The sequence below is a fragment of the Salminus brasiliensis genome, chromosome 10 (assembly GCF_030463535.1).
Source record: "Salminus brasiliensis chromosome 10, fSalBra1.hap2, whole genome shotgun sequence".
Taxonomy (NCBI): Eukaryota; Metazoa; Chordata; class Actinopteri; order Characiformes; family Bryconidae; genus Salminus; species Salminus brasiliensis.
The window spans coordinates 22,127,400-22,155,325 of NC_132887.1; the positions used below are offsets into that span (position 1 = coordinate 22,127,400).

The following is a 27,926-nucleotide window of genomic DNA, read 5'->3' on the forward strand; positions in this document are numbered from 1 at the left end:
TATGGACAGGTTGTATGATCTGGGATGTAGGCAGTCTGCTTCACTCATAGCTGAGGGTGAAGATGAGGAAGTTGGGAGAAGGTGGGACTGAGGAGAATGAAAGCAGTGAAGCAGTGTAGGCTCCAAATGTCTCTTCAACTCCAATTCCTCCAGGCCGTCTCAGCAACAACAAAAGTTCATCTGGCGACTGAACTCCAAACAGCAGACATACCCTGGGGTCTCTGTGTGTTGCAGCTTCTTTGAGACTGAATCATGCATGATGCACTCCTACGGTCATTCACAGTTATCTGGCTTGTTCTCCAGCACCTCATGAAACAGGTCGTGACCTTTATAGGGAAGCAAGCTCACTCTGCTTTTCGCCTTTCGGACACTACTGAATATGCCAATGAGGGGTGCACCGACTGATTTTCTACTAAAATCAGTAACAAAAAAATTTACGGAAACGGAAAGCTAAAACCAGCACCACACACTTGTTTCCTTTTTGCTGATCCGAAACATTACAGGAAACCGATTAAGGAAAACTGATTTTTTTTGTTTTGTACATAAGCAGGAAAGTTCATTAAAACAGCGACTTTATTGTCTTCAATGTTAGTGTGTAAAACAACCTCAAGCTACATTTAAAAGCTAATAGTGGTATAAGAGTTATTTGGCAATTTAGCCAAATAACTGATCAATTAAAATATGAATAATCAATAATTAACAGATTATCAAAATAATAGTTTGTAGCAGCACTAATGCCAATGCAGCCAATGCTGGCCTCAGCCCCGAGTCCTGGCTTATCTCTCCTAATCACAAAGAGAAACCCACAATCACTTTTTTTTCTTTTAAATCCTCCAAGGTGGTTCAATCAATCAGAAAACACAAAACTTAAAAGCTCTTCTCTGGATATAAAGTATAGCTATGGACTAACTGGCCCTGGCCTTCCATAATCTATAAACAAGACTTCATCTGTGCATTTTCCAACTCATAAAAACAGCGTAGACGTGAACAGGCAGGTATATGTAAGGGAAGTTATGGAAGCTGGATTGGAAAGCGATTTATTTTTGGTTAAATAATGTGGGAGATTCAATAAAAGAAGTATTCATAAATAGGAATAACCACCCAGAAACATTGGCTATGTTTTCATGCACGCTGATACAGATTACCCAGAATGTAGCAGAACTCCGAGTAAGGCACGTGTCATGTGAACTTCTTACGTCACGTGAAGTATATTAACCAGCTAGCCAGGTCACTGATAATCAGAGGAAAGTGGACAAAGGGGTTATAAGTCACGAGAGACTCCAGTTTATACGTTACACAAGCTTTCCGAAGTAGTTTGAGGTTTCAGTTTTCTACAGATCTGCTTTGAATGTGCTCCATGATCTAAAGCTCTTCTCCATGTGGATTAACAGGTCTTTTATTTTTCCAGCAAGGTCTTCACAGCTCCGAATATCTGCACGACCCTGAATGCACATTCTGGCCTTCACCTGTCAAGCAATTACAAACAATATTGCTAATAATAATAATAATAATAATAATAATAATAATAATAATAATACAGTGTTCTAAATCTTATTAGCATTGTCATAGATTAAACAGAACGTGACATCATAACAGCTCCTTCAATAAGCGTTTCACCCTCTCGTCTAACCAAGTACCGCAAACCAGGACTGCACAGTAAAAAGCTCGTCACAGCTGACGTGGGAGCATACAGGAGATCAAAAACAAACGCTCCTATTCGTATATATCCTGAATAGTTCCGTACTACAGGAGCAAGCCAGTCATGTGCTTTCTGGTGCCTAAAATCAGGACATGCTTAAGATAAAAGGTGAACATTTCTTTCATTCTGGCTGATGTTAAAACATGTAATCTCAAGTCAGAGTTTAAAAAAACAAAAAAAACAACTGGGAATTTGATATCTGGCCATTTACTACAGGTGGCTAAACTGTACCAGTGTCCAGACGACGTGTAAAAGGCACAGTTCACACAAAAGCGCATCTTTTTTTTTTTTTTAGGTGCCATTATTTACTATGGAGACAGATTGGAGTGGACTGGTTTAGTATTCCTCAAGCACCAAAAACACAGAAGGTTGCACATTTTTAATACATGCTAAAGGAATACTGAAGAAAACTCCTTCCCACTGACTTCAAATTAAGGATTTTGTTTTTTGTGGAACGCCTCATTAAGACATAGAATACTCTCTTGTCAAAAAGTAGGGCAAAACAAATAAAAGCTTCAAGCATAACTTGGATGAAAGATAAAAAAATATAAAATAAAAAAACATCTATAAATTTCTTTTTTAAATCAATTGCCCCAGTTTCCACCTTGATAGATGAAAGAAAAAGCTTTACGCCGCATTTATTCCATGTTCTATAATTGAGTAAGGAAGTAAATCTGGGTCAAGTTAAGCTTTAAAGTTCAGATAGCAGATTACCAACCTTTCAATTCCACTTTTCAAAGCTTTACTTCGTAACTGAATGGCCAGCAAGACAAATCCACCACCACTGCATTGCTTTGACAAATAGGGCTTTCATGTCTTATTTGTACCAAAGCCATGTGGGCAAGGATTGAGAGATGGAATCAAGCAAGTTGTTGTAAAAGAATCCTGAGATTGAAAGGTCTGTGAAGCCTCTGAGTTTGCCCTCTCCAGTTATGACAACAAACTTGAGATCAGGGGCTTGGAAGAGAGCTGTTTACTCAAACTGCATGACCGAAGCGTAGACCCCATGTTCTTGTTCAAGCTGAGTGAAACAATTAATGAACTGTATTGGTAGAAATAATATAAGCACCCCTAATCAAAAGAAGTAACACATACATTACATTTTTCTTTTTGTTGTTGTTGGTGTTGGTTTCCATAAATGGGCCTATTGTGTGGCTGAACAGAAAACAACTGATACTGGAAAGCAAAGTTCAGTTTTCATGACTTGGAGATGTGCAGGCAAAGCACTTATCAGAACAGATTTTTTTTGGTCAGTAAGATTTGTGAAGTAAAACAGGAAGAAAAAAAAGTCATGGTATAAGCTCACAGAGATGAGTTTGAAGGCCGCAGAAGACATCATTCCCTTTGCTTTTTCTACTTGAATGCAGATCAAAACAAGGCAGAAATAGTGCAAGAGGTAAATGGTGTAATAATTGGATGATCTAGATTTGTAGCAATGTCAATAAGTAATCAGTAAGCAGGGTGGAGCCTCTCTTCTTCATCAGAAAAGGAGATGGGGGAGGGAGAAACTATGAGGGAGAGGGACCATGTCAGTCAGTCAAAATGGTGGGTGTTAACAATCAGGTGCGCTGACCAGCTCAGATTTCAACCGTTGCAGGGCTCTTCTACTTTCTGCACCACCATTTCCTGATCCTCCCTGGTCGTCTCCTTCCTCTTCTCTCCGTTCCCAGCGTACAACAATAATGCCTAGCTCTGTCCTTCAGCTCCTTTCTCCTCAGCCTGATCCGCCTTCCGGATCACGATGAGCCGCTGGAGCTGTGGGTGTCCCCGTCGGGCCAGAGCGTGGCCGGCCGTCCTAAAGAAACAGTGTCTGTCAACAGGGGCGACTGCAACTGCTCGCTTACTAGGTTCTCATATTCGCTACTGTCCTCGTCGTCCTCCTCCTCGTCCTCGTCCACCTGGTCCTCCTGCCCGATGGCCTGCCGATTGAGGGAATCCGAGCTGGAGCCGTCACCGTTGCCCAGGCCCAGGCTGGGGGAAGGGTGCCCGGGAGACCCGACGGCCTGGGGTCGGGGCAGCAGGATGGCGCTGGGTGGGTCCGGAGGCAGTGCAGCAGTGTAGAGTGGCAGGGGTGCTGAGTTGGCAGGCCAGTCCAGGCTGGCCTCCAGCGGGGGACTCTGGAGAACCACGCGAGTCAGCGAAGGGGGGGAAGAATCTGAAAGAGCTGAGTCATCCTGGAGCGAGTGGGTGTCAGTGTTTATTGACTCTTGGTGTCCTAAGGAAGCAAGGAACAAGTGATAAGACTAGATGATGGAAAACAATCACTCAGATCACACAGATTAGTACATTTTACAGATAATTTTAAAATATTTTAAATATCCACAGGGTTAGAATAGCATTCAAAATGCTTTATGGAGGAGTAAATAAAGTCATGTTAAGTTTGGACACAGTGGTGAACATATTTTGGTGTTCAAACTCTTCATCATGTGGATTAACAGGTCTTTTTTTTCCAGCGAATATCTGCATGACCCTGAATGCACATTCTGACCTGTCAAGCAATTACAAACAATATTGCTAATAATAATAATAATAATAATAATAATAATAATACAGTGTTGTAAATCTTTGTCATGGATTAAACAGAACGTGACATCATAACAGCTCCTTCAATAAGCGTTTCACCCTCTCATCTAACCAAGTACCGCAAACCAGGACTGCACAGTAAAAAGCTTGTCACAGCTGACGTGGGAGCATACAGGAGATCAAAAACAAACGCTTCTATTCGTATATATCCTGAATAGTTCCGTACTACAGGAGCAAGCCAGTCATGTGCTTTCTGGTGCCTAAAATCAGGACACGCTTAAGATTTCTTTCATTCTGGCTGATGTTAAAACATGTAATCTCAAGTCGGAGTTTAAAAAAACAACAACTGGGAATTTGATATCTGGCCATTTACTACAGGTGGCGAATGGCTAAACTGTACCAGTGCCAGATGACGTGTAAAAGGCACAGTCCACACAAAAGCGCATCTTTTTTTAGGTGCCATTATTTACTATGGAGACAGATTGGAGTGGACTGGTTTAGTATTCCTCAAGCACCAAAAACACAGAAGGTTGCACATTTTTAACACATGCTAAAGGAATACTGAAGAAAACTCCTTCCTGCTGACTATAAATTAAGGATTTAGTTTTTTGTGGAACGCCTCATTAAGACATAGAATACTCTCTTGTCAAAAAGTAGGGCAAAACAAATAAAAGCTTCAAGCATAACTTGGATGAAAGATTAAAAAAAAAAAAACAATGGAAAAAAAAAAAATCAAATCAATTGCCCCAGTTTCCACCTTGATAAATGAAAGAAAATGCTTTAGCTTTAAAAAAAAAAAAGCTACCGAATTTAACTAATTTGCTAAATGTTACTAATTCAACATCTGATTATGAATTATCTGTGACAAATCTTTTAGATGTGCATTTTAGGTATATTTACCCAAATGTTCACATGTTTACATGAACAATTTAAAGAGGAAATAAGTTCCTAATATAAAATATTATGAATAAAAAACAAAACAAAAACAAAGAAGCAAAAAAAAAACAAAAAAACAAAAACAAACAAAAAAACCACAATACACATACTTTCAAATACCACCAATCGAAACAGATCCGTTTTTCATTTGAATGTATTTCCATATTCAGCTCCACTTTGTTTGGTTTTGCTTAACAGAAGACAAAATATCGGTTGCTTGTGTCTGTAGTTTAAGATCACACTTTTTTCCCCCCCTTAAATGTCAAACTACACATTTGTTATTTAAATCCCTGATTAAGTAACCAACCGACCACAAAATAACCAAAAGCAACCTAAATAAAAAATGAAAGATCAAATAACAGCCAGTACATACTCCTCTCCTCCGCAGCAGTGGCGCGTTTCCTGAGAGTGATCTCCTCTTTGAGCTTTTTTACTTCTTCTTGGATTTTCTCTTTTACACGTTCACTTTGATCCACCTCAGCACACACAGCCTAGAGACAGAAGAAGAAGGGGGAGAAGGGGGGGAAAAAAAAAAAAAAAAAAAAAAAAAGTTAGGGCACCACTTCAGGGATCTCACATAATTCAACAGCCTACCTATATTACTGTGAAAGCAAAACTACACAATTGCTACACAATCACCAAGAGAAGTTTTAACAACGAGCGGACGCAAGCCATCTGTGCCTTTTCTGAATGCTGAAAGAACTACAACTGAGCTAAATCTGAACTGGCACTAATCACAGACAGCTGATACTGGATCACTTTGAGACAAGTGCAAGAATCAGACTGACAAAGATGAAGCTAGAATAAAAATTCACATGTAAAAATAAATATCTCTTATTTGAGATAAAGATTTATTTTGCCATTTGTGCACACAGCTCACCTGCACCTTCTCCTGAAGGGCACTGTATACCTGGAAAATGGCTCGAATATCTTTCATCACTCCATCCTTGTCAAAGAACTCTGCCCTATAAATTCACAAAACACAAGACACAAAACATCATTATAAACCATTCCCTAACAATTGCCCCAAAAATAATGGCTGGCCCAAACAGCATTTCACAGACTTCTAATTGTGGTACCAGAATGCTCATTCTCAATATCACTCTTAAAACAGTATATACACTTTTCAATATTAATTAGCCATTTCTTTAACTATGTTCGTTACTGCAGTTCATAACACACCCCGGTCAGTATGTTGTGTGCGCTCAGTGTTAATCCTCAACATAAAAAAACAAAAACAAAAAACATTCTCACCCATGTTCTTTAATAACACTGGCGTAGTTCTTGGAGGTATTAGGGACAGAGGACACTTTATATTCCTGCTGACTGGTGTTGCCCAGGTTTGGGATGCTCAAAGATATCCTCTGGTTATACCTGCTGAAATTTCATTAAAACACATGCAGATATATACAGCTGAAAGACACTGTGGGAAGTCAACCTGACATGACAAACAAATAGGGAGTCAAAAACGCACCCAGACAATACACAAGTGGAGATACACATCATCACAAAGGAATTAGGATTTAGGATAATGAAAATTCTGGTTAAGGATGCATGTTGTAAACAAAGCATCACAGTAGCAACAATGTAACAATGTTTCTACTGACTTTCTGCACAACTTACAAGCAACAAAATGGCAACATGGTACATAGTGCATACTGGTCAAACTGACTTTTTGCACTAAAAACGCTGTACATGTTGAAGTCATTTCAATCAATGTGCGTTGTCACATACCTTTTAGTTTATCACTGTAAAAAGCATGTTGCCATGTATAATTTTGTGTATGTAGAAAGTTATATACTGCTGGCTTCCTGGGCATCCCTTTAAACTACTGATCTGGATTTTCTGCATTTTATTTCATTGTATTTCCATCTAAACTGCTGCAGCTCTTTTTAAATAATAAAAAAAGACGTAAGCCTCTTTGCTCCATCTTAAATAAATAAATAAACCAACCATGTTCCTGCAACATCCTGTTTTGTTGAATGAAGATTTTCCAATTATAAATATATAATTATATTTATATATAATTTTCCAATATATATATATATATATATATATATATATATATATATATATATATATATATATATATATATATATATATATAAAAACATGTATGTCAGCAAAATAGGCCACCTTGCAGGTGGTAATGACTTTAGGCTCCTGCAAATGGCAATGCACAAGGATGATGGGGTTATAAATACCTGCAGGTGTGCAGTGAGTGTCTCATTCGATGTGTGGAAAATGGGACGCAAAACAGATGTTCATGATTGGCAAAAAGGAGTGATTGCATTTGGGTGGACCAAAGGCCATTGTGTGAAGGAGGTAGCTGAAATTGCAGGTGTATCGAAGTGTTCGGTCATACAGGTCTCCAGGAAATTCTTGGCAGAATTTTTTGCCGAAAGACAAAACTGACAGAAAGGGACTGGCGGCTTATTTTACAGCTTGTGAATAAAAATCACTTTGCTTCGGTTTCAGTCAAGAATTGCTTCTAGAGGTCAACGCAGGTCCTTCACAACCAATTTCTGAAAAACACTCTGCAGGGAACTGCATGCCACAAACATACGGAGCAGGGTGGCACACAAGAGGCCTATGCTCACTTCTGCTCAAGAATGATCAGATTTTCCTGTAGACTAGGATTTTTGCCACTGCTGGTAGACCCGTATGACTGTACGCTTAGATACACCTGCAAATTCAGCTACTTCCTTCACACTATGTCCAACTGCAATCACTCAGCCAAGTATGAAAATCTGCTTTGCGACCCATTTTACAAACATCGAACAAGACAATCCCGGTCCTACACCACCTCTTCTCAATCCATGAATAAACTTTCATAGATTTCATAGACAAGAGCTTACCTTCCTTTATTCTGAGAATGTTGCTGAACTCTTACTATGATAAGGTTAATCTAAAATTACTTAGGTTTTTAGATTATGTGAATGCCGTTTACATGATCCAAAAACGTAAATAAGATCTATGAATGGCCTGGATGTCCACAGTCTCAATAAAATCATTCAGTGACTTGCTGGTAGCTCATTTCCATATTATACAGTTGTCCTGTATCGGTGTTGTGAAAGCAGATAACTGATTTGGGTACGATACACTGTGCAGCCCTAGTGTCTAGTCATTTTCATCAGTGATGATGTGAAAGTACAAAACTATATATGTCTTTACCTTCTGTTGGGCCTGAAGAGAACGTACTCCAGTGCGTGGGTTGAGCTATTGGCTGTTGAGATGAAGCTGAAGAGAAGGAAGACAAGATCTGGGATGCCTAAAATGTTGGTCAGCTGCTTGTGTATCACCTGCTCCCTGAACGACATCTGCTGCTGTGTGTTCCTACGGAACCGGTACCAGCCGATAACATTCTGTAGGGAAATATAAACAAACGTTTAGGGAGTCGTCAAGACTGTGTAATACAGAGAGTTATAAAACACTCATACATACGAGACTATTAAGAGTCAGTAGGTCAATTTAAACTATATTTCCGACTTGATATTTAAAAACACAGCTTACTTAATAAGACATTAAAAATGGAGGGAAAATATATAGTCGATAGCAGTACCTCTGTCCTGCCCACTGTAGTGCTGTAGCGCAGTCAATTAACATGCCCTCACTAAGATCAAGTGGGTGCGCTACAGCAGACCAAAACTGAAGCGTGCAAGACAGGGGCTAGTACAGAACCAGGTTTGGGAACCTGTGGGCTACAGAATTGAGGGCTAGAGGGCTTTGACCAGAAACAAATAACAGAAATGGGCCCAGTTTCCCAAAAGCCTTTTACTGGTGAGTTGCTCACTTTAGCATTTAAGAATCATTTTGGTGCAAAGATGCTTTTGGGGAACCCAACCGAGATCTGGTCAAGTCTGTTTTATACTTTACTGACATTATTAACACTGGTAGCAGCACCGCTTACTTTTCTTCTGTCTTTGAGGATTCTGTTGAGATTTTCTTCATTGACTTTACCTGCGTAGTCATAAAAGCTGAAACATACAAAAGGATAGCTGTTTGCACCAAACCGCAACCACAAAGAATTACAATCTGCTCTGGGCTTCAGGATCTGAGCAAAGACAAATCACATGCATTGTAGTCTGTTGCCATGGGATAAACTAAATAAACTCCAGTGCCTTTTAAACCTTAGACCTTCACAAAGTTTGGGAATATAAAAATGGAGGACAACTTAGCATGCTAGTCTAGAGCTAGGCAAGACATTACACCAGCCGAGTGCAATCAAAGGAAACAGTAGTTAACTTGTGATGCCAACTTGAAATAATGATGAAATAAACATCATTAGGATGGAAAGGTGGAGGATGATGCAACTAAGTCACAATCTGGGCACTTGGGACAGGAAAAAAGCGGTCTAAGAAGAACAGCTAGGATGTTCAACTGTGCTGGATTATACAGTGATACAAAAAGTGCTAAAACCTCAAACCATTCCTAGACTAGACATTTCTAACTTACAGTACATGCCAGCTTTCTTACCTGAACAGCTGTGCACACGGTTCATGGTTATGGACCTCTGAAAAGCAAACCGAACATACAAACGATCAGTTCACATGAAGCTAGGTCAGGCTTTCTTCATTTTTTTAAAGTAAACAATGTGAGGTCATTTATTTTAGTCTAGTTATTTATAGATGGGGCTGTCATCCTCTTGCTCTGAAATTTATGACCATGGAGTTTTAGGGATGATTTAAGAATGATCTGCAAGATTTTTGGATACTGTACAGTTTTCTCACTAGTTAGACAGTAAAAAAGAAAACTGGCTATGTTTACATCTAAAGATTTTCTCCAATCTGATTATATAGAGTCAGACTGAGGTGTTTATATGCATACTCTACCAAGCATTACGCAAATCCAGTCAGCAGTGTGTTATAGTGATTTTTCAGGTGGTGTGTGTTTTTTTTTTTTTTTTTACTTTACATTCACTTATTTAAAAAAGGGTGAGATGAAGAGGTCATGTCTTGCAACATTCTGAGACACATTCTGAGTTATCCAGTCCCACTGCTGATGGTGCGAAACGTCTGGATAAAAGTGTAAAGTACAGATTGGTTGAAGAGAGTCGTGCCAGTGAAGAAATCCACAGATTTTGAGCGAAAGCTAAATTTCTATATGACAAAGCAGTCATTCATGATTTTATGTGACTTGATAAAGGATTATTTCGGGCCGCAGACCATACTGTAGCGGTACGCGTCAGGTAGCACGTCTACTTCCTTCGCCAACACCTCGCTGTTTGGGACATGTCTGTCTACAATGCATATTTCAAATTAATGATGAAGTAGACTACTCTCGTAACTTCGTTATAAAAAAGGCCTTTTATGAATAAAATATTTTCTAATAGTGCTAATACAACCCTCTTCTTCTAGCTAATTTAGAGCACTTAATCTCCATATTTATGGCTGAGTACAGCCATAAAAAAAGCAGAATTTTTCCTTTGAGCAGGAATGCATGTCACTGGCTGCCACTGTAAACAGACAAATGAGAAATATTTAATTCAAAAAGGTCTTTTAGAAACGACTTTAAGAGTAGTCTTCTTGAGAGAATATTTGGAATCTATCATTTCATGACTGACACCTTTCTATGTGAATTCCCCCTCAAATGGCAATGGTAGCGAATGGAAAAATCTGCATCAAGCGTTGTAGACACATACACTTCCTATTCCAGTAATAATGAATGCAGCGGTTGTCTTGCACTGGAATTGGAAATGTACTCGGATACAGGTGTTTACATGGCCATTATCCATCTACTTAATGAATTATTTAAAAGATTACTTGTAAATTGTATCCAGAATGAGCTCAATCGGACTAGTGTATTCCGATTGAGCTATTAGTCTGATTATTAACGGATCATCGGGCTGCATGTACTCTACTTACCTACTATGTGGAGGAACTCTGAACTACTAATCTGAGAATCACTTATGCTTAAAGTCTCTTCTTGTCTCACTTCTCCCAACAGGAATCCCTCCTGCAAAGAACAAACCAAAAACACAGAATAATCACAATTAGTACGACTGGTACCTTTTTCACGCAGATCATCAAGCAATATCAATTGATCAACTGACATGTTAAAACAGAGGCTGCAGGGCAACAAAAGCTTGAGAATAGCTCAGTAATGCTAGCGCTCCCATTAAAATAGAATTCAGTCAGTCAGGGCTGTTTACAAAGGAGCCAACATGTTCCTTTATATCTGCTTTGAAGGCTGTTCTCATTTTATTTTGGTTGCAGAACTTCAATAACCACTTCTGTTGTGCACAAATGTTCCCTATTCAGGCAGTGTCAGCCAGTGTCAGACTGTGGAGCTGAATCTAAATGCAGGATTGCAACACTAGTAGTTGAGGCTGAGGGTGGGTGATATGGCAGAAACATATCACCTTACCTGAAGACATTTTCACAAAACATGATGTGTACATCAATATTTGAGGCTGAGCAGACACACTGCACCAGTGAAACAGCACTGGCTCTCAGTTACGCACTCTGCGAGATCCGAATGAACAATTTCCTTTAGACAGGAGAAACCTTAGATGGCTACACCACAAGGCCAGGCCACCACTGCCTTATATATCTATACATAGTGTTAACACGCATACCTACTGGACTAGTATTCAGACTGATGATACTGACAACATTCACAGGGAATTTTACTGAGATATCAACTATAACATAACGATATTATACAGCCTATCCCTGACGAGGAGTATGGGATAGTGGAAGTGTGATATTTGTTTAGTCAGAATCTGCAGGTTTAAGCTGGTATTCTGCTTAAAACTAAACCAACTCAGATTTAGATCAAAATCACTAATCTGAGAGTTAAGTTAAATGGTAGACAGTGTTTAACGTGATAAATAATCAATTCGCTGACATGTTTTCTGTTCAGTTCTGTTGACCTGTGTTAACCATTTCTAAAGCTCCCCTCAAGGAAGCACAGGATATATGGCTCCCACTGAATACCTAGTTTACCTAAGCTCATCAATAATGTTACAGGAAGGGAAATTCCATCAAAACAACATCTTCTGCAGCAGGAAACATCTGTCACCACTATATTTAATAGGTTTCCGTGACAGGTAGCTTTTGGAGGCATTTAACGCTTTGAGTTCACATTTCTGACCCTATAATTTCTCTAGAAGGTACAAAAATCAAAGCTTGCCCAGAATCAGACAGTTAAGTTACTCTGCAAATGGATGGCACCAAGGTTTGCTGACATTAACGCAGCAACAGGCCTGATGGAATTCTCATAAACTCTCATCTTCCTCAACAAATTAATAAACGCTTAACTATACACTTAACAAGCACTGTCACCAATGGCTTTGTGTTTTTTCAGCTTTAAAGAAACCCAGCAAAAATGTCAAGCGGCTGCATGCACACATTATTAAAGGGCAGATGTCAGTGTGTTCAACACTGTGGTGCCATTCAGGTACAGTATTATCTATAGTGAGATCAATAAGCCCCGGCCCTGTACTCGGCACCTGTCACATTAAAGACTGAGCTCAAGTCAAACCAGGCCAATTCCACCACAGAAGATCTGGCTGAGCTGCATTTTTTTTTAGTCCTGACAGGTGTGCCTCTCTGCCTTCCTGGCAAAGCCTAGTTCAACTCAGTAACTTTCTATTTAACACAGCTTTCCTGTTGATCCTCATTTTTGGGGTGGGCCTTACAGCTTCTCTTGAAGTACTTAGCTTGTGCATGTCTACACTGTTTTTTCAGCCACACAGAGTGAGCGCGCACACACACACACACACACACACACACACACACACACACATCTTAACAACCCACGCTTGTTATGAACCAGGGTGGTAAAATGGTTTTATAGGGTGGGTAATAGGTATGATCAGGGGGTGGATGACCAGGCATAACATCCATTTTTAGTTACCCTGTTTACTCGCTTTAATTAGTAACGTTGGAGTTAAGTTCCAGCAGATTTCACAACATCATCCAGACACTGATTCCACTTCCTTGTGTATCTTTCACCACAGCTAAGCTACGTGACCTGCTGTGCCTCTCTGTCTGTACTTCGACTAATAACAGAGCAACAGAAAGGAAGACTAAATCACCACACACACACACACACACACACACACACACACACACACAGGAAAAAAAGCTTTATTCGAGTGTGTTCAAGCTAATTTCCCTTCCCACAAAAAGTCGTCTGTAGCACTCCCAGCCTGTCAGAGTCACAGCTATCTATGGGGTGACAACACAGCTGTGTATCTCTGTAGTGCACGAACAAGTTAGCCGGCTACACCGCTAGCTAACGCCTGCTTCCTTTGGGGCGTTTTCTGAGCAAGACAACAGCTTCGACATGTCCGAACAATCCCACAACTCCTACATGTGATGACCTTCCAGCCGAGAGACCAACAGCTGTGGTAAAACCAAGCGCACTGGCTGCCACAGGGCTGGACTGAGCGCTAAGTGGCCGGTTAGCCTGCTGTCATCGCCCTCATACTGGATCACTGCTGGACTTAGCCTGGAGGAGGAGGAGGAGGAGCACACCTCAACATTCACCCCGGGAGCCGATTACCGTCGGCACTGCCCGACATTTCACAACACGAACACGCGTCCGAGTGCTGGAGCAAGCCCACGGTGTACTTACGTGGTCGGAGTTGCTGTTGGCGCTGTGATAACACACAGAACTAAAAGTGTAACCCGAAATCGATGCCGCCATGATGGAAACATACCCGCCGCTCCCACAATGCCTTGTGCCCGCACCTTCCTCACTCCCTCCCTCCCTCACTCACTCACTCACTCACTCACTCAGCCCAGCGCACACCTCTGTTTACCAGACTGGACATCCATCATATCCCTGCAGTTTATTCATGATTTATCTGCAATTACTGATTACTTTAGCTTCTACAGGACTTGATACAGGTGCTGTAAAACCAGGGGGCATAGGAAGCATGTGACAATGAAGTTTTGACAAGTAAAGTGTTACTAAAGCTGCTACGAAATTAAATTCCTCCCATAAAAGTAGACCTTTGGGTCATTTCTAAGTCATTTCTGCACGTAGGAATTCTATTTTAGATTTAATTCATGTTTTTTAATTTTATGTTTTTTTTTTTATATTTATGTTTTTTTCAGTTTATGTTTATGGTAACATATTTTCCTACTATGAATTAATTTGTGACAATTCTGTTTTTTACAAATATGATATGTAGGAATAAATAATATATTTTCATTTGTAGTATTTCATAATGGCCTGTTAGTTTGTGCTAATGCATCATCTACTATTTAAGAGTCATCCATTTGCTTAGCTGCTTTTAGGAAACATCTGTGCTTCAACTCAGAGACAGATGACCCACACATTGAAGAATCTCTGATTTAAGAATCTCTGATCAATTACGGCATCTAAAGAACGACTCATCTCAAATTCACCAACAAAAACCTAGAAGATCCTCTTGATCCACCCTCTATGAGTTATGAATGGATGAATCTAATGTGGAGCTTTTTGGCTGACATGTTTTTCAAAGTTAGAAACTCATACCAACCGTGAAACATGGTGGAGGTAGTATTGGTGGTTTTGGGGATGCTTTGTAACAAGCTATTGCAGAACTTTCACTCCAAAAGTATTCTATTGTATATTATTACAAAAGAGAATCACAAGAATATGACATAAAGATTATAGATTATTTAATTAAAAATATTATAGATATTATAGAAGTGGATAGCACTATAGAAATCTACTAATTACTAAATAAGTTAGTTATATTAAAAACTTATATTAATATTAGTTTCTAATAAATTTTTAAGTTATTTTATTACTTAATTTTGTATTTTACAGAAAATATATAAACTAATTAAAAAACAAATATGACAAGAAAAATAATAGCAGTATTTAACAGTATTTAATAGTAAAGGTTTCCCCAATCGTTCCTGGTAGAAAACCTATTTATATAAATAAATATACTATATATATAATATATAAAAATATATATAATATATACAAAAATACATTATATATATATATATATATATATATATAATTTTGGGGGGGTTATTCTGGCTTTTATTTTGAAAGTTGTCTGACTACAGCGCCATGTTTGATTTTTAGCAGCTGCAATGGCTGCACTGGACAGCGTTAGAGAGCGCTCCTCAGAGCCGCATGAGTCGGAGAACGACTTTGCTCCATCAAAACTTGGAACAAAAGAATAGTAAGCTTTTCTTAGACAGAGACATTTTACCCTAGTTTATAATACGTCGTGAATGAGCACGTCTTTATGTCAACACATATCTCACAGCCTGAAATTGACTTGCTTACAGATTTCAGGTTATTTTACTGTGTAATTACAGGACTGCTGTTAGAGGGTTAACGTGCTTAGTCCTAAAGAGAAGAGAAAGCTAGCTGGTGTGATGTTAGTTTTAACAGGGTCTTTGGTGCTAAAAGTTTATTTTACAGGGTAAACTGTTTATTTGTTACCCCCCATTGAGGTGGACAGACAGATCCTCTACCATGAAGCGCTGACCATTCTGTTTTCCTCCTAGTTGGGATAATACCTACAAGAGGGATCTCCAGACGTATAAAGACATTGGAGATGTTGGAGAAATATGGTAATTTCTTAATGTCTAACGTTATTTACATTTTCTTCAATTATATTCATGACTTTCATAGAGTCATAGAGCATTCGTTCATAGAGTTTATTATTATATAATAATATTATATATATATATATATATATATATATATATATATATATATATATATATATATATATATATAATATTATATAAATAAAGTTTTACAGTTAAGAATGGCATTGTGCCAGTGTAATGTGGCATTGAGGGAGAGAGGCCCAGTGCTGTATATATGCGGCACTGTGGAGATGGGATAGTAATCCTGTACATACAAAGGCCATTCTGTTAATTACCACCGATCAACAACCCACTCAATCACAATCCTCCTGCCTAGCTGCTCAAGTCCAGTGAGTCTCAATGCTGCACTCTTTGCATATAAACATGGTTCTTTAAAAAAAACAAAAGTGGCTCTTTTGTCATTGCTCATAGAGCCACTTGTAGCACCTCTATTGTTAAGTGTGTGGCCCTAGAGGACCTTCTGCCCTGTGGTTTTCTGCTTGCAACCCATTTACTAACTGGATGTGTCAGATGTGGTAAGAGCAGGGTAAACACTAAAATGTGCAGGAAAGGGGGCCCTGAACGGTCATTCAGATTCAGATCATTCAGTCATTATTTTTCTTCATTCAGATTGACCTAAAATGGAAATTTCAATCATGGACTCTGTGTGTTCTTACACTCCTGTCTAATCCTGTATTCATCCCTCATTACAGATTGGGTTCATTAGCAAATTTTAAAAACTTCCAATGCATAGTAATACAATATTAAATAAGATGACCAATAACTCCTTAAAAAAGTTGAAGGCCAGAATGCTGTTCATCTACTGTCCATAAGATTCTTCATAATTGTAGTTGTTCATTGCTCTTTGTCTGCCTACAGGTTTGGTGAGGGAAGTATGTATAGAGTTCTCAAATGGATGACCAAACAGAATATACCTAAAAATGCTGCTGTTCTGGACATTGGCACTGGAAATGGAGCCTTTCTTGTTGAAATGGTATGTAACTTTTTATAGTGTCTGTATTTTTTTGTGTTTTTTTTTCTGCAATAAATAAAAACTATTTTACTTCTTTTTATTTTTTTTTTCCTTTTAGGCCAAAGAAGGTTTTACAAATCTCACTGGGATTGACTATTCAAGTGCATCGATAGAGCTCACAAGAAATATTCTGGAAGAAGGAGGCTTAGTAAACATTAAAGTTCTGGTAAGCATCTTTGTTATTTGACATGTCAGAAGGGTTTCCTGACATTGCAGACAGTCATACTTGAATTGTTTTTGTTGTCCCTTAAATTGAAAACAAGGAGTCTAAGTCACCATCTGTTCTATGTTAAAACATATTTTGGGATCTGTTCCATTTACAAGGACAATAGGAACCATCATTCTAACAGCAGATATGTGAACAATTCTGCAGTTTTGAAAAAGACCATTATGGATCTGTTTAGACTTTTCACAAGAACAAATGTATGATAATTTGGTGGAAGATATTGGTGAATGAGGCTCATTTACTGCAATACTTCAGCATTACTTTTAATAAGTGTAGTGTTGGAAAACAAATAAGAGGGTATGCCTTAAAAAATACATAAAAACATAAAAATATAATCCATCTGAAGGAACATCTAACAGCAGTATATAAAAACTATAAATATTGTCATCATGTGAGTTGTTTGCTTGTCTGTAAGCAGTCTGTAAAAGGGAAGGCCTCAATGACCTTTTGTAATCTGTGTGTGTGTTGTGATTGTCCATCCTATTACAGGAGCAGGATTTTCTGAACCCCAGCACAGAGTTGAAAGACTTTGACGTATGTATAGACAAGGGCACCTTTGATGCCATTAGCTTAAACCCTGAAGGTCAAGATGCGGCAAAGCTCCAGTACGTCACTACACTGATGGCCACTCTGAAGCCGCAGGGTCACTTCATCATTACCTCCTGTAACTGGACCAAAGAGCAACTGCTGCAGATCTTTAGCCCAGGTAGGGTAACCAACATCCAGTCAGTATATTTAAAAACTTGAGCAAATATATTCAAGTTTTTTGGTCATTATTCATCTTTACATGGCTGCTTTTGGTCCCTTTTTATTCCTTAGAATTGAACAGCCTGTTTGTTACTGTGCCAGTAACAACAGTAACAGATGTATGTAAATAATTGGCTGGCTTGTATTGTACCTTATTCTAAATGCAATCTGGGCTGAAAAACTTAACATTCAACTTTAGCTTGAAAAGATGGAGGTAAATTGGTGAAGGTGGAGACATGAAATTACAAATACAACTTAGTTTCTATACATGGCATGTGAAGACTAGGGAAGGAAATCTTCTATCTGCATTTTTGCAGTTTTCTCCATTAATGAACTCTATAGAAGCTCTGTACATTGTATGTAATATAATATTTGATTAGTGCTGCCTTTTAGATTAAGCACAATTATTCAAAAACATAACAAAATGCTTTTGAATAGACCAAATTTTTGCCTTTTCCTGTAAAATCATCATGTTTTTAAATTGGACAGCAACGATATGCTTCATGAGCCCTGCTCATTTATTGTTTCTTTAGAAATCGAGGGTATTAAAAAAGGTGTATCCTGCTTTTGTTAGAGTATCCTGCTGTTTCTACTGTTCAGGGAAAGGTTTCTCATCCCAAAACTATTGGCTACGGCACCACCATTCCAGAGAACACAGTTCCCCCATGCTGGGGGCTTTATACCCCTCCAGGCTTCATACTCTTCTTTACTGTAATCAACTTAACTAACTATTCCTTATTTAATGTTTCATAATGAAATGTTTCATCACTGTCTTCAAAACCTCCATAAAATGTCCTTGACATTTTACCTTAACAGAAATGGTCCAGAATGAATCTTATTACATTAACATTGTTTTTTTTTTTTTTTCCTCTCTCTTAGTAAGTTAAAGTTTCTCCCATACAATGTTCATTATAGCAGTGACAAGATCATCTTTTCCATTGTCTATCTTGCAGGCTTCGAATTGCTTCGTGAGCTGCCCACTCCCCGTTTCCAGTTTGGTGGGGTCACTGGTAATAGCGTCACGGCTTTGGTCCTCAAAAGGCTCAGCTGACCTTTATCTGCATGTAACCTTGCCTCAAATGGACTGAATGCAGCTATGGAAGTTATTCATCTGTAAATGTCTCCCACTCTGTCACTTTTGTTTTTGCATCCTCATATAAAATAAAAAGGCCTGTTTACAATGTTTTTAGATTTTATTCAGGATGGCATTTTCAGTTGTGTTTTACTCATAGTTCCTCACAGTCAGAGCCAATCAATGCTCCCAACATTTGAACCCGTGTTATTTTCCTGCTGTGCAGATATAATAAGAGTGTGCTTTATCTGCATTTTTTTGGTTTCATAAATATGATTTATGCTTTGACAGCCAAAGCTCACCCTAATTATAATATCAGAATAAGTAATAAAACTTCCATCTTGTTTAACCTGGGCGGACATGAATGAAATAAATGAAAGGACAACCGTGAACTGCATGCTTTTAGAAATAGTTTAAGTGTCGGTTATTAAAATAATTAGCTAAATCTTTATTCTATCAGTGGGATACCATTATTTATATCATTTATTTATTATATAGATAGATATATTTTATATATAGATATAAATAATTAGCTAAATCTTTATTATCTTTATCTATCAGTGGGATACCATTTACTAGATGAAGCTCTTCAGTTTGGACCATAAATGTCAACTTTGTCCACAGAAAAATAAGATATATAAATAAAAAAACCCACACCAATTCTACAATAATGCTAAATTCTTAAAAAGATTATAGTCGTATGTCAGTGCTAAGCTAACAACAGTTAGGTTAGGTGGGGATTTTTATTTGTATGTTTATTTATTAATTTATTTTAAAGCTTGTTAATCATCTTTTACTTATTTGTTTATTAAACATGTGAGCTTAAACACAGATCACATACATTTAGACCTACACAACATCACAGGTTCACCTGTTGCTCTTTCCTGGAGCACTTTTGGTAGGTGTCATTGAAACAGTATAATCAGTGTTAATTAGTTTCCATCAATGCTGTTAATGGTGATCAATGTATGTAGCAGTTCTACTGTGACTTGTTCAGTAGACATCTCTGAGGCTACTACTCGTATTGACACTCAGTGGCGTATACAGGACTTCTAAATGTCCTAGAGTTTTACATTTGTTCTCATGAAATTGGCCTCACCCTTTGTAAATTAAAGCGTGATTGGTGGATTGATACTCTGTCAGTTCCTAATTATGTTGTTAGCCTTCAGGTCCTTGCTTAGCTGTGTCTACTGAGATACCACAGGTCTTTTGTTTTTAACCAAAGGTTAACTATGGCCTTAGACTAGTACTGTGATCCTTACAGAGGTTACAAGCAGACAGACTCTGTGAAAGAAATCATTAGGCCTCATCAAAGGCCTAGAAGGCTTTTCCAGAAGATGAACTCAGGACATGACCTCTGTAGATGTACATGTACATGTACTTCAGTTTGGACCATAAATGTCAACTTCGTCCACAGAAATGATATATATATATATATATATATATATATATATATATATATATATATATATATATATATATACACACACCAGTGTATTCTGATCTCTCATATAGTATTACAGACTGGCAGAAAAAGTAAGGATTTCAGCCAGGTGCCTTTAGTAGTATACCACATGAGGGCAGTATTGCTCAATTTAAGGGCATAGGCCTTAGACTAGGCCATGGTGTTTCCAACTGTCTTCAATATTATATAGAACCTATTGAATTTGGTGTTCTCTGCATACCCTGTTTGTCTTCAAGTTTGTAGACACCATCCCCCCCGCCCCCCCGCTCTTTGGAGCAGTAACAGCCGTAACTACTCTAGTCGGAAGGTTTTGCAATGAATCTTCTTTATCTCATCTATCAGAAGTCTTGGGTTTCTCTCTTTTTTTCTACATAATGAAATATAAATATTAATATGAAATTGTCCTAGAGTTTTGCACGATATACACATCTTCTTTACTAGTTGATCTGGATGATTAAATACGTACGACAATTCACAGAATACGTTACATGCAGTGTCAGGTTCTTTCAGACACTTTAAAGTTCAGCTCATTAACTGTAGCAGAGAAATTCAGTCTGCTTCAACATTAATAACTGACTGAATGATTTAGAGCATATCTCCTTTGCAGATAAATTCAGATGACCATCGCCAGTGTCCACCTTTTTTCTAAAGATGGTTAGAACTCTGAATAAGCCTGGAGGTGCAGGACTATTTTAAATATTAATGTCTTAGTAAGGGTATGCTTATTAAAAAGGATGAAAAACTTTTACTCTCAAAACAGCTTCAACTCTTCGTGTCATGGATTCCATTAGGGGATTGCTTTGGGATGTTGGACAAAATGTTGGTTCAGGTTGACAAAAGATGGTATGGGCCATGAAAGGATGTGCATGGTCAGCAGCAATACTCAAACAGGCATTCAAGAGATGATTGATTGGGATAAAAAGACCCAACATCTGGCAAGAAAGCATTCCCCATCCCATTACACCACCTCCATTAGCCTGGATTCTTAACACAAAATGGTTGGGTTGGGTTGGTGCCTAAATCTGACCATACCATTGGGGTTCCATTCCAGAAATTGAGATACATCAGACGAGGCTATGTTTTCCAGTCTTCAACTGTCCACTGTTAGTGAGCCTGTGCCCACTGCAGCCTCAGCTTTCTGTTCTTGACTGATAGAGTGGAACCCAGCATGGCCTTCTGCAGTTGTAGCCCATCTTTCTGAAGGTTTCTGAGATGCTTTTCTATTCCCTACAGTTCTACAGATTGGATGTCTGAGTTACTGTAGTCTTTCTGTTTGCTCAAGCCAGTCCGGCCATTCACAGTTGGCCTCTCTTAATCAACAAGGCTTATTACCATCTGCAGAACTGCTGCTCACTGGATGATTTTTCGTCATTCCATCCTTCTATGTAAACTCGAGAGACTGTTGTGCTGAAACTCCCAGAAGATCAGCAGTAATAGAAATGCTTAAACCAGGCCGTCTGGCACAAACAATCATACCATGCTTAAAATGACTGGAATTGCAGTGATTATATTGGTTGTGTGGACTCTTATTAAGAAACGGTAGTTGTGGAGGTCAAGATGAGATCTGAAAGACCAAAATAGAGAGCCTGGACAGGTTATACGAAGAAAACCTGACCTGCTACAGAACATCTAGAGAAGCCAGGGGGAGTTTCTGTGATCCAAAGTGACCTCAGAACCACCATGAACTACTTGATAAGACACAAACTGGAGCCTTTGGAATTGTCCTTACAGCTTCTGGAACTAGACATCATAGAACATTTGTGGATAAACCCTAAACAACCTGTGCAATGTAAAATGACCCAAGAATATTTCAGAAGTACAGGCCCATTTTTAAAGTTGCCAAGAATGGCCAACGCATTGGAAGATATAAACATGCTGCAAATTCACGAAAGAAACATGTTCTCCATTCAAGAGCGGCTCAGCAAACTCACAGACACAATGCAAATACAATAACCTATAATATATCACAAATATGTGCATCCAGATTTAAAGCATGGATAGACTGACTGCAGTAAAAGACCATGGAGCATAAAGGGGTCAGTTGTTGGTTCTTTCATTAACCCATGATGAAACCATGGTAATCATAGTTATTAAATATCAGTTGGTTGCTTGTTGCCAGTTCTTTGTATATATTGCGTGGCCTCAGGCTATACCACACACTTGTGTAATTTACATACCAGGATAATAAACATTTACAGACTATGCACAGCCTCAGGGTTCCAGTCCCTTTCAGTGTCCTCCAGAAACAACACTTCATGGCTGGATCAGCAGCATTTCAGAATTTCTTCTACTTTCTGTATTCAACCTGGGTGGTCACATTGATATTATATTAGTCTAATAACCCTAAATTAGTCCTAACAGGACTAACAGAGTCAGGACGTAGTAACACCTTTGGCAGAAATCACAGCTTAAGAATGCTGTCTTTGCAAAGTCTTGCAGTTCATGTGTTCTTTCAGTTCAGTTTAATTTCCATTGTGTTTTTGAATTTGCTGCATGTTTCTGATTGCATATGTTGTGATTTTGATGAATGCGTTTCGTGATTTTGTAGCTCGGGTTTAATTTTTAATTTAGCGTTGGGCCTTCTTGGGTACAGTACCTTTTGTAAAGAAGAGGGCTGAAAAAGTTTTAGCTACAAAAAGCATTAGGTGTTTCTAAGTCCTGACTCTGCAAGGTGCCAAACAGCTTGCACAGGCATTAGGAATTCGACTTTGTGCATATTTACATATTTGATTCGCTACAGAGGCTTCTTAAATGATTTGTATCATATCAATTTCTCATTTCCTGAGGAAGTGATATGATATGATAGCCCTTAACTTAAAATCTTGTAACATTAAAGTTTCGGTACAATGACGACAACATCATTTTATCATCATTATCAATATCATTTTGCCTTCTTCTTAATAAATAAGCACCTGCATCTACCTAGCAGGATGTGTTTCACAAGCAACATGGCAGCAAGATCATTATATATAACAATGAAAAATGAAATCATAGAAACACTTCTTCTGCTAGTCAAGAGGACCATAAAATCATGATGCTATTGGGCATCTACCACAATGACATTTTGTCAGTCTGAACCACTGGGTATCTCTACACAGCACACAGTGTGCTGCCAAGAAAGCAGAAGAACAACTTCAAACTCTCTCATTTAAATCAGCCTGCGGTGTGTATGCATCCCAAAGCCCCACTGCAATGATGGCGACACTGCGCAGTGTAAAGGTGCCTTTCTCTGGATGAGACATAAAGACCCAGCTCAGAGCTCATTACAAGTTTCAGAGCACCGGTCATAAAAGGTGGCTCAGTCCTGCTGTCCTGGCCACATTTCCACTCAAGACCTTCCACACTAGATCAGTGCAGTGAACACAATCTAATAATGTTGCTCAATCTTCTCTCATCTCTCTCTTGTCCCTATCAAGTAGCCAAGGTGAATAAGAGTATATTGACTGCTGTTACATCATCCATGTAGGCGGCGCACATTACATCCACGCTGTGCGAGGACAATGATTTATTCATGCTTTTTGAATGTCTACACCATTCACAAACGTATCAAAGGAAATGGATTGAAGAGGAATAATATCCTCCTGCTAATAGTGTTTCACACTGCTGACAACCTTAATGGAGGAAGACTAGCATCACTCCTCTCTCTCTCTTGCTCTTTCTCTCTCTCTCTCTTTCTCTCTCCCTCACTCTCTCTTCCACTGACCCCTCTCATTTCTCTCTTTCTATGGGTCATTTAAAAAAAGCAGTCTGACAGCTGCACCTGATAAGCCAATGACTGAGCATTGAAGGGAAGACTGCTACCACAGCAACGAGGGAAAGCGCAATAAAAAAGACTGGCTTTGGGCCATATAACGTAGTAGCGACTTAAAGTGCAAGAAATTCCTCCACATCTCGCAGGTTATTACACTGTCCCTTGCCAGCAGGAAAATGAAATGAAAAACAAAGACACTAAAAAGGCTCACGTTTGATATTCTCTCAGCCCCTCTCGTTCCTGTCCCGACAGCTCTGCTCATTCATTTGCACTGACTTGCCAGTTTATCAGGTGTACCTACCTTGTAGCTACACTGATTGCCAGTTTATCAAGAACGCCTACCAGGCGTCTTTAAAAATAAAAGATGCCACAAAGGATTCGTCGAGCTATGCCCTAAAAGAACCACTATTGATTCCCCAAAGAACCATGCTTGAGATAGGTGTGTGAAGAAATTTATGAAGGCTATACCTGATGTAAAGGCTTTTCACCTATTTTAAGGTTTATGAGATTCACACATCTCTGTTTGGAAACAGGATTTCAACTTGCCATTGCTCAAAGAACCTATTTGAACCTAGAGCATTTCTATTGGTTCATTCGTCCAGAATTATGTACAGAGTGTACAGAGCAGCTACAGGGTTCAAATCATGGAGAAAACCAAAAACTGAGAATACTGGTCTGGTTTGGCATGTTTGTGTAGGAAATTGTATAAAATAACAAAGATATATCTATATATATATATATATATATATATATATATATATATATATATATATATATATATATATATATATACATACACACAATGCTAATAATAAGATACTTGACAGTAAAATTAGCCCAACTAATAAGTAATTATTCTTACAACTAGCAACTTCACTTACTGTAGTAAATAACTAAGAATATATTATATAACACTATATATTAACTTTATAAGTAAATTAGATATAACTAATATTGAGCCAAAAATGACAACTTTCAATCAGTACCTAAATGACAAGCATAATCTCTGGAAATGCATAAAAATGGCCAAACACTGGCTGTATCAAAGGCAATAGTGCCTTTTACTAGTGTGTCATACTTGCCAAAAAACAACCCCAAAAAAAGCAGGCAGGTTTTCCATTCAGTGTTTGAAAAATAAAAAAATCAAACCACAACCTTAGCCAGCTAACATAGACAGGTCAGATCTGTTGACACTGTTAATTCCTAACAGATCACCTGCTGATTTCTGAGCATTATTAAGAAACATTTTTTTGCTGAACAGCAAGGTTAGCAACTAGCTAGCAACTAACTTGTGCTGCCTTCACGTGTTATCAGAATGATGGTAAATACAAGTTGACCTGGACTGACCTGAACTTTGTACATTTCAGAGGTCATTTTAATACCTAAGTTCCTGAGCTGAGGTGTCAACCTTTTAACATGACTACTTTACATGAGTTGCAACTTACAAACGTTACATTAGCTGATGTTGCATCTGACATTTTTTATGTTGCACCAACAGCAACAAAACATAATTACGACATCGCAAATGGGTAGTAGCATCTTCCGACCAGCGCATCTAGGCTGCATTAATACCAGGCTGGTATTAAATAGTCTAGTTTGTTAACCTTAAAAAAAACCTGGTCAAACAACCAGCTTATTTATATTCGCCATGTATTTAAAAGACCATATCACCTACCAGCATTAAAACCATGAAACAATATTGATGAAACAATATTAAGACAATATTAAATAAGATAAATTGGCAAGTTGGTGAGGCAGGCAGATTTAGCGGCCTCTGGTTGTACCAGTTCTCCTCCTCCAAACCCTAATCTGTGACACAGCTCTCTAACTGCACAACACAATAATGCTTGTTGATATAATGTTTAATCCCAAACGTAATCAATAATTCAGATCAGTTCCCCTCAATTAGCAAAAATCACGAGATCCAAATTTAGCAAAAATACTGTGACTAGAGATATTTTTGCCTCATGCTAACTATTACTTAATTTTAATCTTTAATATGTAAAAATATAATAAGTTTTTTGGGGTAGTAGAATGCCAGCATTGCTGCTACTGAGTGCTCATGGATTGGCTAAGTAAAGCAGTTTGCACTCACTGTTGTCATGAATGTACAAAAGACACGAACTGAAAGGTCTATAACTGGACTGAAAGCGTATGTCCAACCCATAAGACATTATTAGCAGCAGTTCTTCTTATTTGAAATTCTCTAGCTAGTTTTCATTCACACTAGATATCAGCCACTCTGTATGGGTGGAGTATCTGAGTACGAGTCTATGCGTGATTGAACTACAATTATTTTTCAGGTCCATGGCGTACCAGAGAGGCAGCACTGGCTAACGTTAGACAATAATTAGACATGTAGTTTCAGTGCTTGCCATTTACTCAGTTTTCCTTTCAGACATATCTTTTTAATCACTTCGTGAGGTCATTACAGTTCTTCTTGTATCTTTACCGCCCCCTGGTCTGTCATTGCCTTTTTTGAGGCCCTGCACAGTCTCTGACATTTGGTTCCCTGTTGATTCAATGCTCCAAAATTAATTTCTGCACCAGAGTTTATGTCTCTGTTGAGTAATTAGCTGCTAAAGCAGTTCCTCTAATTGATCCTGTAAGGCATGTAAATCATGCTGGTGTTCCTCCTTTCTATCTCTCTAAGCCTGTAGAGTAATCTCATTAGGAACAGCACCACACTCACCAAGGTGCATTACAACCCACTTTAGCGGCTTACAGGGAGCTCTGTCTCCATTAGGTAAATCATCCCCTCCCCTGGAGTTAGCAAATCGGAGACCCTCAAAAACTCCCAAATACCTATCAAATCTTGTACAGACTGAGCGCACACTCGCTCCCATTTAAACTCACATCTGTGTTCTCATATATTTCAGGCTTTTTTTTTTTATCCATCCATCCATCTGTGCAAAGAATCTCCTGCTCTGCCAATTTTCTGGGAAATGCCATCAAACTTGGCAGAGAGTTTAAGGCTATGCTGGCTTAGGTTTACACATTACTTTATCTTTGCCTCTAATACTTATTTGGATAATTTTGTCAAGCCAGCTTAGCAATTCGCCTACAATTTTTCAACTTCGGGTATACTCTAAGTGATTTATGCTCTGCTGCCTTCTGTTTTCTGAACAAAGTGAATTTACAGTATATTCCCTATGTTTCTGAGAGATCCCAGCTCTATAAAGAGAAGTTATGGTTATAAAAAACGTTTTCTTCAGTTCTGAAACATCTATTAAATTTAGACCATCTGTCAATTGCCTAGTTTCGAAGAGACTGATCCTAATGTCCTTCAGAGTTCACAGAATGCATGGTCCTGCAATAAACATCAGCAGATGTAGAAACACCATCCATATAGGTGGACTGTGTAGGATTACAATTCCAATGCAATCACCCCTCTACTCTGTCCATCAATGAAAATGGACCACCACTGGCCCACCACTGAGCTATAATTTGGGTGGTGGACTATTCTCAGCACAGCAGTGACAATAATATGGCCGTGTGTATGGCGCTAGTACAAGTTTCTCAAGTGCAGTGTACCTTTAAAACAATTAGCAATTAACATTACTGCTAGTTAATTGCTAATTAACATTCACTATATCCCAGAGAGACCCCAGATCTACAAAGAGTTATAAGTTAAAGTTCCCTTTCTGTTCAGTTCTGGAACATCTATTAAAATGCAATTCAGCAGATGTTGGAACACCTACCATATAGGTGCACTGCAGTAAACCTCAGCCGATGCAGGGTGGCACATTTGTGTCCCCGTTGATTCAATGCTTCAAAATTCATTTCTGCAAGAAGGTTATGGAACCCATTAAGGGACCCTAGCAAGCACAAGTCCTCCAAAAGAGAAATACTCATATCCTATGCATCTTATCTGTATATGTCCTTACATTCTACCATTCCTCACTTTCTTTGTTGCAC

At 38.5% G+C, this 27,926-nt stretch overlaps 2 protein-coding genes across 3 annotated transcripts; one reads left to right on the forward strand and one right to left on the reverse strand.

Annotated features, from left to right (window-relative positions):
• Positions 1-2,424: 2,424 nt before the first annotated feature.
• abraxas2 (abraxas 2, BRISC complex subunit) lies at positions 2,425-13,827 on the reverse strand. Of its 2 annotated transcripts, none has more exons than XM_072690482.1 (9): positions 13,742-13,827; positions 11,023-11,113; positions 9,635-9,671; positions 9,069-9,135; positions 8,333-8,523; positions 6,413-6,532; positions 6,039-6,123; positions 5,532-5,649; positions 2,425-3,914 (listed from the first exon to the last, which is right to left on the reverse strand). In XM_072690482.1, exons 1-9 carry the CDS (start codon positions 13,811-13,813, stop codon positions 3,436-3,438), a joined length of 1,260 nt encoding a protein of 419 aa, XP_072546583.1. In that variant the 5' UTR covers positions 13,814-13,827; the 3' UTR covers positions 2,425-3,435. The 2 variants fall into 2 exon arrangements, with proteins under 2 accessions (XP_072546583.1, XP_072546579.1); XM_072690478.1 differs by having other exon boundaries at positions 6,413-6,535.
• A 1,377-nt stretch (positions 13,828-15,204) lies between these two features.
• eef1akmt2 (EEF1A lysine methyltransferase 2) lies at positions 15,205-18,901 on the forward strand. The gene is made up of 6 exons (XM_072690215.1): positions 15,205-15,296; positions 15,628-15,693; positions 16,594-16,708; positions 16,806-16,913; positions 17,463-17,679; positions 18,674-18,901. The coding sequence occupies exons 1-6, from the start codon at positions 15,205-15,207 to the stop codon at positions 18,769-18,771; spliced, it is 696 nt and encodes a 231-aa protein (XP_072546316.1). The 3' UTR covers positions 18,772-18,901.
• The last annotated feature ends 9,025 nt before the right edge of the window (positions 18,902-27,926 follow it).

Excerpts from the sequence above, each read along its gene's own strand:
- abraxas2 (XM_072690478.1), bottom strand. The coding sequence starts at position 13,813 with ATGGCGGCATCGATTTCGGGTTACACTTTTAGTTCTGTGTGTTATCAC. Across the intron at positions 9,672-11,022 it reads AGAGTTCCTCCACATAGTAG|AGGTCCATAACCATGAACCG; the intron begins GTAAGTAGAGTA and ends TTTGCTTTTCAG. Across the intron at positions 9,136-9,634 it reads CCGTGTGCACAGCTGTTCAG|CTTTTATGACTACGCAGGTA; the intron begins GTAAGAAAGCTG and ends TGTATGTTTCAG.
- eef1akmt2 (XM_072690215.1), top strand. The coding sequence starts at position 15,205 with ATGGCTGCACTGGACAGCGTTAGAGAGCGCTCCTCAGAGCCGCATGAG. Across the intron at positions 15,297-15,627 it reads AAACTTGGAACAAAAGAATA|TTGGGATAATACCTACAAGA; the intron begins GTAAGCTTTTCT and ends TTTTCCTCCTAG. Across the intron at positions 17,680-18,673 it reads GCTGCAGATCTTTAGCCCAG|GCTTCGAATTGCTTCGTGAG; the intron begins GTAGGGTAACCA and ends TCTATCTTGCAG.